At 39.3% G+C, this 13,112-nt stretch overlaps 1 protein-coding gene across 1 annotated transcript; it reads right to left on the bottom strand.

Annotated features, from left to right (window-relative positions):
* Window positions 1-1,149: 1,149 nt before the first annotated feature.
* On the bottom strand, window positions 1,150-12,396 carry gnrhr4 (gonadotropin releasing hormone receptor 4). Its single transcript, XM_040133183.1, has 3 exons — window positions 11,869-12,396; window positions 1,712-1,916; window positions 1,150-1,613 (listed from the first exon to the last, which is right to left on the bottom strand). The coding sequence occupies exons 1-3, from the start codon at window positions 12,382-12,384 to the stop codon at window positions 1,150-1,152; spliced, it is 1,185 nt and encodes a 394-aa protein (XP_039989117.1). The 5' UTR covers window positions 12,385-12,396.
* Between the last annotated feature and the right edge of the window lie 716 nt (window positions 12,397-13,112).

The raw sequence follows: 13,112 nt of genomic DNA, 5'->3' as shown, positions 1-13,112 counted from the left end.
AGTTCCAAATTTAAACTAAGCCGCTTTCTCATCCATGTCTCCGTCACAGAAAGAAACACAATTCACAACATAATACGCTAATGACACTAATACTAATATCAAATATGCCAAATGACATGATGATTTACGGTTACTTTAGAGTATAGAGCTTTGTCTCCACTGTGTTGGAGTAGACAGTAAACACAGAAATGATCTCGGACAAATTAAGCAGTCAATAACACATCAAAAACATGCTGCGTAGGTACATTCAATACATACCACTGTATGCCATAAAATTTATTTTAAAGGCTGTCATGGTCAGAAATGATCATGACATAACATTCTTTTGTGAAATGAAAGAAAATCACAGTCTTTTACATTGTACACAAAACACTATGGATGACATGTTAGAGCAGTTTCGAGGCAATAAGCAATGATTAGCACAGGGTCTTAGAGCCAAAAAAAACAAAACAAAAACAAAAACAACATATACCAAAAATGTAAAACTGAGAAACCTCAATTTTACCAGTGCGGCAATTATTTTTAATCACAGACAGCTTATATCTAATTAATTGTGTGTTTGTGTGTGTGTGTGTGTGTGTGTGTGTGTGTGTGTGTGCTGTGGGTGTTGTGTGTGACTACCTTTCAACTTGTCAGTCAAAATTCTTTTTTAAACCCACTGTCATCAAGAGCGAATATTTTTAGCCAGTTTATAGCAACTTGAACCAGATTTTTCATCAGCTCAGCGTGAATTTAGACAAACTCACATGGGTCTTTAAGCTTCCTGAAAATCCTATCAGCAGTGTGTGAGACATTCTGTGTGATGTGCAGCGTTGCCCTTCAGCCAGTCATGGTGATTTTGTAAATGCTGCAGAAGAGCAACAACATGTATCACTCTGATGTGTTTTGTCAAAATCTGATCAGAGGCATCTAAAATACCATGTGTGACAGATCAGATGATGTGTGGGACGGACAGACCAGGGCTGAGCTATAACAAAGCATTGATTATATCAACTGAACAAAAATGAACAGATTCGTTTGACAAAAGACCCTGAATTTTTATGGAGATTCGGCATTTCAAAGTAAAATCACTGAACTAGATGTCCCCTCTGGTAAAAGTCTAAGCTCAGCACTGAATTAAAAGCAAAGATTCCTTTTTTCTTTACACTATTATATCTTGCTCACTGGGAGGACTGGCCTTGGATCACCCTTCTTGCTGTTTTTGTCACTCTTCTCCTCTATGTCTGTGTTGGGGCAACCTGAGGCAATCTGCCTGTGAGACGACAGGTGAGTCATGTGTATAAGGCAAGTGTTGTTTTCTAATTCAGACCGTGTGTTTGAACTTCGGCAGCATCGCTTCAGACCCTGGTGAAGATGAATGGTGAACAGACCATAAGTTATGGGGTCTAGACAGGCGTTGAAGAGGCCAAAGATAAACAGCATATGAGTCAGTGAATGGGAAACCATCTCCTCCATTTTTTCAGGAAACAACCAATACCACAGGCCTAGCAGGTAGTACGGGGTCCAGCAGATGATGAATGATGTCACAATGACGATGCTCATCTTAAGAGTCCTCATCCGAGCTTTAGGGATGTTGTTGTGAGAGCGGCGGAGATGGACATGTCTAGACACCACTAGAACAGAAGAAAACACTATCGGTGTCACGCAAAACTCCTTGTGTCTCAGAAAACATCATTTTTACTGCAGATGGTGTAGAAAACGTGAGACTTACAGTTACTCCTAGCCATGCGGCTGGATATCTCAATGAGGATTCGTGTGTAACAGAAGATCATGATGACCAAAGGCAGGAGGAAGAGGCACACGAAGGTGAACATGTTGTAGAGGGTCTCCTGCCAGTGCTGGACAAAACTTCCGTGGGTGGTGCACTGGGTGAAGTTCTCGGGGACTGTGATGGTCACATTGTGAAATATAAACATCTACATGAAAAGATAAAGAATAGTTCTGCTTAGCAATAAATCTAAATCAGTTAGACAGACAGACTGGGTGTCTCGAGTCACCGCTCCTCCATGCTCCAGCCCGTGACTCAATGAATGAGGTTTGCCATCATGACACGTGCCAGTCACTTAAAGCCTTCTTGGATCAGACAAGGAGAAAGGGAGGCACTCAAAGGAGCTTGGAGTGAGGTTCTACAGGTGCAGAAATTTTTTGTCCTTTAATCATAATCTGATTATTAATTTGTCATCCGATCTGATGGGGCAGTAAGAGGAACAGCTGGGCTAATGCAGAAACTGCTCTACTGTAATATTATCAATATAGCGTGAGTGTAACACTGTAGATGGAGACAGGAATAATAGCACCCACAACTGCTCTATAATTTTTCATATTATTCATGAAATAAAAGTATTACATTTTGCAAGGGGAAAAGTTGGTTTATCATTTATTCACTTTTGGTGATGTTCCTATAGAAGTTTCAAGGTTTCTCCCAGGGGGAGGATACATACATATGGAGCAGCCTGTGGCCTTACCATAAATGGAAATAAGCCGTGCATTGGCAGCGCATGAACATTATTGAATTCTTGCGATAAGGTTTGTTTGTCTCCTATATTGTAACTTACAATATATTTCACTTTGACCCTATCAGTGTTTTGGGTGTTTAATTGTGTTCATAGTCTTTTGTAGAAAATCTTCCACAACAATGTGCAGATACTGAAACACGAATCAATCATGAAAACACTATTGTAATTTCCTCTACTTTTTCATCCTCTATAAAAAGCTTTTTCTTCTTTTTGTCATTTCTTATTTTCTGTTCCAAGTGCATCTTATGAGGTATTCTAATTTCTCCTATACATCTGCACAGTCACCTTTATTATTAGACCAATAATATCCAGGCCTGAGCCTGTAAAGAACAAGCTTATTGTACATGCAGCCTTTCACAGACCAATTATTAATTTTATGTAGAGCAGTTATAGCTGTTTGTGACTGTTGCCTCACATTGGATCTGTTTTTTCTGTGATTGACAAATATTAACTGTAAAGAAACAAGTCATAAAAATCAGAAGAGAAACAGAGCTCAAAATGCTGCATGGTAATTTGACGGGCAGTTGGATTAGGACTGTCCATTACTTGAAATCTTGAATGTGTTTCATGTTATCAACTGATAATGTGTCTAAATATAATAACTGACTGAAATAGGTTCTAATGTAAGTAAAAAGACTGTCATGGAATATTTTTCATTGGAAGCCTTTGGCTGTGTACGTTTAAGATAAAAACGATATTTGTCTTGGAGGAAAGACAATCCCATGAGACATCAAGGCTCTTGAAACACCGCATTCACTGTGGGTTATGTACACTTTCAATCCTCTTTTGAAGTAAAATCCAATCTAATTGTAATTCTTGTAGACAAATGAAGCCCGAACCAAAGGAAAAACTCAATTCCTGGTTTCCTGAAAAGCAATTAAATTAATTTGATGCCTGATTTAATTCTCATGAAATTGAGTTTAAAAAAAACAACAGAAACCCGATGTTCGGTCAACAATTGTACAGTTCTCCTGTGACAATGTCGTCATTACATGTGTTCCCATGCTTCTCTGCTATGGAAAACACATACATGGGCAAATAAATGAAATCCGTGACTTCAAAAAATAGGCCACAAACTTAGACATTAAACGTAAATAAAACATGCTATACTGCTTGTATGTTTCTAATTTACGATGGTTATGGCAGGGTCTGAATGTCAGATCAGTTTTATGATATTTTTTTTATGAAAAGACATGCTATCATATAAAGTGAGCGCAGATTCAAGTCTCAAGGGAGAGTCACACTTTGAGGCTAAATCATGGGTTGAAATTTGAGAGTACCTAGCAGCCTCTGAGCTGAGAAAATAGACAGCAGCAGTATTGCTCCCGGCTATTTCTTTTTATCAAGACATTTAGTGCAGTTTGTTTGAGTCCTTCAGATATTACAGTGAAGATAAATGGACTGCAAAGGCTGAGCTTTACAACAGCTGCGCCACTGTAAGTCAGGAACAGTACATCTGCTCAGGAAAGCATGGATAAGTCCACTTTATTAGCAAGACAACTTGGTTTTTCCTCCAGCAAATATATCATTATATCCTATGTGGATCCTTGAATAACCACAATTTGCTTCTCACAATAAACTTTGTTGTATGTGGACATTCAAAGGACAGCAACACTAAGGAGCTTACCCAGTGTAGTGGGAAGTGTCAAAATAAAATAAAATAAAATATGTATGTATAGCATCTGTATGTAGCAATAAAACATGTGAGTATGATTTCACAGAAATGTCTGTGTCTAAGGATGTGGGTTTGAGAGAGGCCAAAGTTTCGAAAAACACGAACGAATGACACAAATATGTCATTCTCAATCTGAAGAAAGGTGGATAAAGTGATGCTCAAGGCTTCCAGACTATATATTTTCATTTGATGGAATGGTGCAGCCTTGTAAATGTTGGAGCTTGGGTTTAAATACTCAATTCAATGTAAACTTCACATACTGTAGCTTCAATGCAACATTGGAAGAAGCTGATACAGAATATATAGTATATGATACAGTCAGAGAGTGTGGAATAAGATGATTTTTCCAACCCTGAAGCTACATAAGGGAAAATAAAATTGGAAAAGTGGATGCTCTGCTTTGCAACAATCAAAATCTTATAAGTTATACAGTTGTAAAGACATATAATATTTTTTCGTAGAAGTTATAATTGTTGACAGGCAATGTTTGTTAATAAACAATGTCCTTATATCTGCTTACAGCTACATTATAGTGTGTTATAAACTATGTATTAAATGTTTATATAGTGCTTGTAAATTATTAAACTATTGGGGTAAAAGTAAGATATTACCCTATTATGCAAAAGTAGATTTCCTCCTTTAAATATATACACTACCTATACTTACCAGTGCATTTAATACATCAAGATACAGTATATCTTCCACTTTTTAACGTACTAAACAATAGTAATGTATGAATTTAGGTGGGAGGACAGTGCAGAAGGTGGTCAAAGTTAAAACTTTGAAATATTGTAAGTCAAGATGACGGCTGAACAGATGATGAACATCTAGCATTCATCGCTTATGTGCTTTTTTAAACCACCAGGCAGCATCATACATGTATGGCGTACATCCCATGAGTTAGGCTTGACATAGCAACACACCCCAACATGGAGCCCAGTTAAATTATGTTCATGTTGCTGCAGTTTGTATCTGGCGCATCGCAGCTCCACTGGGTCGCAAGTTACAACATTAAGGGTCAGATGGGGTGAGTGAAGCACTGAATACTTTGTGTTGAATAAGTATATAATTGCATTCCCACTTTAGGAGTGTGTTATCATTCCGCTTGCAGCCTAGTAAAATACTTTGGAAATATTTTAGCCTGCAATGATTTCTCCATAGTGGCAGGCCATGAATAACAGACACAGATACACCTATGTGAATAGTATAAGAATAATACTGGATAGAAGCCAGTTGGCTCATCACATATTTAGACCTAAAATTCATATTCAGTTAACTATGAATATGAACAAATTCATGATTTGGCATTGTTGAATGTACTTATGTTCCACAATTATATCAAGAATATTACATAATATGTACTAAAAATGTTAATATCAAGAATATAAAGATCTTGCACACTGACTGACATCCTGGGGACGATCATAAATCAAAGCATCACTGATAAGTTTTAAAAATGGATTACAAGCTCAAATCACGTTAGCAGCTTTCAGCAAGGAATCCTGAGGATCAGGTTTCATGTTTAAATATTAAAAAATAGATACGAGTCACATTTCTCACAGTCTCAAAGTTTCGACACACGTACAGTAGCCTACAGCTGTAAATAAACAAATGGACATCAGCACCTGTTGTGTGACACAATCAGCCCCATATTCACAATCAGGGTCAATGTTTCGTTCCGAAAAAGTGAGACGAAACCTGGGAAATCACTGCCAAACCCTCAATAAGTCACTGAGAGATATGATGCGAACACTGAGAAAAACACTAGTAACTCTCTAGCTGTAGGAAGAAGGCCAAGGGCTGAGTGCTGCAGATCAGCACACATGTGCCAGTGTTACCCGCTACAGCCCAACCCTGAGTGTATCACTGCATTTGTGATTGACTGTGAGACACTGGCTGTGACGAATGCCAGCTAAGTGGGGAAAATTTATTAAATTTCCTTCAAAATCATTTGTCCATGAAGGGAATATGTCTCCTAAGTTAAATGTTGCTCTACCTCTTCTCCTGCTCGAATAGGCAGCTAGGCAGTAAAAGAAAGACATGTCCATCTGCCCGTTACACAGCGCAAGTCGGACCCTGACTGAGATTTCCGCATGTGTACAATGAGCTGTAACTGAGGCAGAGCTAAGTGTTTACACCTGGAAGACTCGTCAGATTAGGGTACAAGGAAGACATTTTACATGTAAATTAGCTACGGCAGGAACAAGCCTTAAGGGGCTGTACACTCAGCACCTCTCATCATTCATGAGTTCAACCTTGAGACCTCCTGGGAGGGCAGGCCAGAGCTTCCTACTGGAAACTTTATGTTTCCCTGTCTTTAATCTGTTGATAGGGCAGCATCTATTGTAGATCTGTTTCAAATATTAATATCAATTAATATATTAATAATGAATATTTTTGTTTCCATTACATTTCTTTTCTCTTCTTCAGCTGTACTAGGAACCAAACAATCAAACCAACAAATACAAAGATGGATGGTTATTTGGAGTAAAAATTAATTAATCAATTCATGACGGCATTTACATTTGATATCATTTTGTTAACAATTCATCCAAATTAAACGACAAAGTACACCGCCTCTCAATACCCTCTGCAAGGACTCATAGTTGGTTGGGCAAATGTAGTATATATAGGGAAAATTCCAATCAGTGGACCTTGAGTTAAGATTTCTTTTTAATCAATCTGCTTTTTCCAAGGTCAAGAACGAGCTTTCACACTCACTCTTTAGTCTTTAAAATGGCTTTCTAGAATAGTAAGTGTATTATTGTGTTATTATCAATTTTTTGACTTTTGCTTGATGATTGATTTTCTAACTATTTATCTCATTTGTTTTTCACAACACAACACAAGACATGTTACCTAATATTATTATCTATAATAATTTAGTTCAGATCCTGCTGCGTATGTTTTAATCATTGTATGGTCCCCTGATTACTGATTATGTTATTCTGTATACAGTATCTACATGTCATTGTAAGTGTTAGACTTTATTTATACAGGACACTTAAAAAACTGAGATTACAAAATTCTATACAGAAATGGTGAAAGCACAAGACTAAAAGGTACAAAATCATGCAACAAAACATAGATCTATATAGATATATTTACTGTACATATGGAAGACATATGTACAGTGTAGACATTCAGACATTCTCTAAAGCTAAAATAACTAACAGGTTGAGTCACGTACGCTACTAGATAATGTGATAATATGTTCACTCATTCTCTGCACATTAAATTTTCTGGATTGTAGTTCAATGATGTCTCCTGTAATCACATGAAATACAGAAAAGGAAACTGGATCAGTTGGTGGCTACAGAAATCAGCCACCCGCAATGTAATGTATATGTATATATAATTTCCATATACGTACATACATGTAATTAGAAAATTAGCTCCCTCCCTACTTTACAGAAGCAGGATTGGTGTCATTGTCATGTCTTTTAGGTTAACAAGCAGTTATTTGAACTCTACAGGAAATCTTTATCCACCACATCATTGTGTAAGATGCTCGATGTTCCTCGTTAATTAGGCAACTGATCTTGATAATTACAAACATTTTCACTATATTTAACATTAAAGCGTGAAGAGAACCAGAACTCATTCATTTTTCCACTGAGGGCTGCGGGGTGTGATTTTTAACTCAAATTCACAGCTGGAAATATTTCAGCTGGCTTGTTTGACGCTGTTCGATGCTGGAGGGTCTCCAGCTGTCTGTACCATGTTAAATCTCACAGTGACACTTGTGATACACGTGCAACACTTGGAATAGAGATAGCTTAAGCACTATTGTTTTTGAAACTTTCATATCAATATAGCACCTTTGAATTTGAATTTGATATCTTAAGCCTTTGGAGGGGATTAACATGACCGGGGGAGGTGAGGACTGAAATATTCACTACAGATTAACTGTAATTTAACTCATGGTTTCTGGGTGGCATTGTAACCATTGGGAAATTACAGCATTACAGGATATGGTCTGTAATAGACACGGACTCTCTGCAGGACAAAGCCAAAAGAGAAAGACAAAACCCTTCCCAGGGTGACGTGGGAGAGTTGAGGGTGAGGCAAAGATGGTGCATGAGGGGAATTTGAGTTAAAAAAAAAAAAAATTGTGCTCCTTCTCTTAGTCATAACTCAGTCAAATCTTAAAAGACAGACGTGAAACACATATTGATATCATTCAGTGTGACTTGCACCTCCTGTCGATATCATCAGCTCCAATGTCCAATGAGAATAAATATTCATAATCCTGAAAGTCATAAAAGTCTGTACAGCCATGGGTAGTCTACATAAAGGAACTAATGTAAGCTAACTCAGTTTGCCAAAATGTAAACAAATATAGGCTAAAAAGAGGCTCAAAAGAGAATACCAGTACCTATTACATTAAGTTTTGAGGGGCTTTTATGGGGGTCATACTGGTTGTCGATGGTTTCAAGTTTTTGGTTCCCAAATAGGCTGTTAGCAAGTTTACCTCTATCAGATTATCAAAAGCATTTTTGACAAACTGCATTTTCACACAAATGTCAAATTTCGCACTCGGTTGATTAAAAAAACAAAAAAGAAGAAAAAAAAGGTAGAAGGACAAACAGCTGCTCACACAAAGATATCACTCCAGACAGGACATAAATTTCTGAAGGACAAGTGAGTTCGCCCAAAAATTCACCGGTTTATAGTAATGTTAAAATCACCCCACCTCCTTTAGAGCAATATATCCAGTCTGAATGGGAGTTTACTTATAAAACCTCCTGTTCATGTCATGACTGCATTCTTCTAACTCAACTATCTGATTAAAGAGAGAAGTTTTTTCTTTTTTAATGTAGCTGTAGAATACATCTACCAAATCCTGCTTTTATTTGTCAGACAACCAGTGGTGTTATCTGTTGGTATATCCGAGTTATTTCTTCACTGTCTATAGACCACAGCCTGCTTAAATGTGTAAATGGATATTTGGTCCTGTGACCTTCCACAGTAGAGACACTGAAAGGTATGCAGTGAGAGTCCGATACGCAGTCAGGTGCTCCAGCAACATCTGTATCACACCTGGTAGAGAAGATGTACTGTGGACCAGACAGTCCACTTTGAAGGCATTTCACATTGTTTATACCCCCGTGAAGCAAGATCTGGCAACTCTGGGGTAGTTATGCGAGCAATAATGTTCTCGTCTGTCTCAAAACTTGCAAGGTGGTGCAGTAACAGATTGTTCAGCTGTTTTGCCGGATGGTGTGCACTCCCCTGTAGCCAAGATTGAGGATCAACTTCTCTGCTGTGCTATATCCTACTTTTTATTTATGGTGCTCGTGCTGTGTTTGCTATAAGAGCTTTTTCGCTGAACACAGCAACAGTGCTGATGAGAGCGGTGAGACTGAATCAGAACAGTAAAGCGGCGGGCCGGTAAACCTAAACAATGAGCCGAAAGACGCTGAGAACTCTTTAGAGCTGAGGAGCACTGCAGAGTCGAATGATAAGTCTCACCACGTTCCCATTACACATAACGTGATCATTTGATCCATTGCTAATATAAAAATACTAATTATAGCAGCTTTAAATCTAACAGTGTTTTATTTGCCAAAACCATGATCCTTCCCTAACCTTCGTCTTACTGCTGTTGCTATTTGCAGGGTTGTTACTATTCTGAACACTCAAGTCTAAGAGCAAATAATAAACAGTATGCAAGCGAGCCTGCTTTCCACTGGTACATGGCACATTCTGCTTTTAACCTTAAATTACTGGATCTACGATGGCTTTTGCTGCTGTAGCTCTGCTGATAAATATGGATCATATCAGTAAAGTCTTTTTCAAATCCAGTTTAGCCACAACCTAAAAGCCATGTCTACAAATCTTAGTCATGTGTGTACCTCTATCAAAAGCTCTGGGGATTCATTTTGTTCTGATTGTTGCCTGATGAATATTGGAGCCAAAGCCTGCAACATAAAATTTATATGCAAGACAGTGTGCAGGGGTCTGTTCCCGTTTATTCTTTCGGAGGTTCAAAAATTAACAGCAAATAGATTTTTGAGGTAACTGTCTGCCTTTCAAAGAACCTTTGTAGAAGCTTTTCAGCAGAAAAATATTTTTCTCAGAGGTCGGTGGAGCCCTGCTGTGAGAGTGTAGAGGTGCAGGAAGAGCGCTATATCATGAGATATTGGCACTCATTAGAAAACCCATCAGCCAATCAGCCAGTCACATGGGGAGACTGGAAACTACTGTGGTGTTAATTGTACTTTTGCATTATAAATCAGTCAAAAAGGAAAGACATGAATAATCATTTAGTGGACTACAGTTCATAAAGCAGCAATCACTGATGGGCAGTATTTGGAAAAACACCTTACAGATACAGACACTTGTTTCATACTATTAATATTTGCAGCCGCCATCTCTGCTGCCTGAGAAGAGGCTTCAGGTGCAGAGAAGCAGGAGCCACTAATTTCTGTGCTATTGCCTCTCCTCTCATATCTCCCAGTCAACTTGGTTTACTCTCTCGTGGCTAAATCTAGCCTGTGTCAGATGAAAGTTAAAAAAAAAAAGTCTAAATCAGGTCACATCGCATGTTGTGCCTCGGAATCAGCAACATTGCTCATTACTCCACTCAGTGCGCTTGAGGCTAATGATGACATATGCCAAACACTGTCAGTCAGTGAACAGTGGCAGAGGTCACAATCCTAACCTCACTGAGTTACAATAGACAGACAACTGCTCAACAATTACGCAACACATCAAAGCTCTGGAAAAAGTAGAAACGTGATCCCGAGAGTGTTCAAATGGTCTGGTATTTGGCAATTCAAGGTAAAGCGATTTTTTAAGTAAATCTTGGGATTTTTCCGTGTGTTCTGGCTTACTGTTGCAGAGAAACTGAGAGATGTTTCTGATCACTCATCTCGTAAAAGAAATTATAAAGGCCCCTACGTCTGAGCCTTACACTTGCATTTCACTTGAGTGATGCAGGAAACCCATCAGCCAATTCTGAGTAAGAATTGAAATAACCGTATCATAAAAAAATAAATAAAAGGTAGTATTGTATGTTTCGAGGTCCTCTTGTTCTCTTTTTTGGACAAAGTCTCTCCTTATTTCCCATTCGTGAATGTAATGCCAGTTGAGTTGACTAGAAAAGATCGACCAGTAACTGTGATGTTACTGGGATGAGGTTGAGATTTATAAAAAAGGTGGATCTTAAAACCTGATTAGGTACTTGATAAGCATTCCTGATATTTGTGAACCTCCTGAAAGACAGTTGGGTTAGTGATCAGAAATCCAATTTGATTAACATGAGCAGCTGTGTCATTATTGTTTGGGGTCGTCCTTCAGCTCTGCATCCGTAAAAGTCACAGCACACCCGTGGGCTAGACCTATTAAGGTGCAAGCAGCACTGCAGATTCAGTGAGCTAGCTGCATTTCTGATGTTACACAAGGTTCGTTTGCCTTGATTACCTGGATGTTGTTTCATCAAGACTCCCTCTGCAGTCTTAAAAGAAAAGTAATTAACCTTCATCTCCCTTTTCATCAAAACTGAGCAAGCAGGAAGACACGCTCACATTGCTTTCTGGACAATGAGAGGACAGTAAATGGTGATGTGAGTAGGAAGAAGCCAGGTATTAGTACAGAGTAGAGGGACGAGAAGGGCCCTACTTGATGCAAAATCCCAGGGTGGCAGAACCTACAAAATGTGTTTCCTCTTACCTGAGGGAGTGAGAGGATCACACTCATTGTCCAGGCCACAGTCAACATGATTTTACTTTTCCTTTTGGCCTCACTGATGCCCAGAGGATTGAGGATGGCAGACTGTCTGTCCAGGCTAATGACCACTGTCACAAAAGCGCAGGAGTACATCGCCACCAGTTTCATGAACATCAGCAGCCTGCAGGCGACGTCTCCCGCCTGCCACTGCACCGTGATGTTCCACACCGCGTCCACGGGCATCACGATGAAAGTCACCAGCAGGTCCGCCACCGTCAGGTTCATGATGAGGATCCTGACGTGCGACTTGCGCTTGCCGCCGTTGCTGGCAGCCCACAGGACAACCAGGTTGCACACGGCAGACACTGCGCACAGCGTGAAGGTGATGATGACTCTGACTTTGGCCGCGGTGGAGAAGGTGGGCAGCTGGAGCGCGTCTCCACCGGCGCTCTTGTTGCACACTGAGGTGGATGCCTGACAGCTGCCGTTCACCGTCTGATCCGTCAGCTGGTGGAACATGATGAACACCGGTGTCAGGGACTGACGCGAGGCGCAAATACAAGCGAAGCTCTCAGACAGTGTCTTTCTTCTCCAACTGCATCTCCACCTGGAACTTCAACTGAAAAAAGAAAGACATTTTTTGTCGTTTTTTTTTTTTAATGCTCGCCTGAATTTTTGTCTGGTACACGCCACAAGTAGCAGATGCCGTGCGTAAAAGGTTCCCGTAACGTGTGTACACATCCAAAAAACAGTAGGGATTCCTGGCAAATGCAGCTTTAATTAGCGTTCAAGAAAACTGACCAGGCTTCACATTATAAAGCTTTTCTGATATTCAATAACATGTAAAGTGATCACACATACCGCGATGGTTTTTTTTTTTTTAAACGGCAAAAAAAGATTAGGAAATATCATAAAATACATTACTAAACAGCACAGGTGGGGAAAAGCTGCCAGTAATAATAATATTGTGGAACAGTGAACTAATTAAAGGTACTTGGCTCAATATGGTCCAATATGGCTCAATAAGGAGAAAGGAGAAGAGGGAAGAAGTCGGAGTTAAAGCGTTTTTGACGCAGATAAACAAAAAATAAATAAACAAATAAATAAAATAGCTCACCTGCAACTAGGAGCGGAGCTGACAGTGAGCGCCAATGGAGACCTCACTGAGCGCGTTTCCACTGCAGCTGTTGCTTCAGTCTGCTTTATTCCTCCACTCTCACGCGCAAAAATGACAAACGACAATAGCC

The sequence above is a fragment of the Xiphias gladius genome, chromosome 8, assembly GCF_016859285.1.
Source record: "Xiphias gladius isolate SHS-SW01 ecotype Sanya breed wild chromosome 8, ASM1685928v1, whole genome shotgun sequence".
Lineage (NCBI taxonomy): Eukaryota > Metazoa > Chordata > Actinopteri > Istiophoriformes > Xiphiidae > Xiphias > Xiphias gladius.
This window is presented reverse-complemented; position numbering and strand designations above follow the sequence as displayed.

What these genes read in the sequence shown, in the direction of transcription:
- gnrhr4 (XM_040133183.1), bottom strand. Translation starts at nt 12,384, where the DNA reads ATGTTCCACCAGCTGACGGATCAGACGGTGAACGGCAGCTGTCAGGCA. An exon ending in TGATCCTCTCACTCCCTCAG is followed by an intron (nt 1,917 to 11,868) that starts GTAAGAGGAAAC and finishes CTTTTCATGTAG; the next exon opens with ATGTTTATATTTCACAATGT. An exon ending in CCGCATGGCTAGGAGTAACT is followed by an intron (nt 1,614 to 1,711) that starts GTAAGTCTCACG and finishes CTTCTGTTCTAG; the next exon opens with TGGTGTCTAGACATGTCCAT.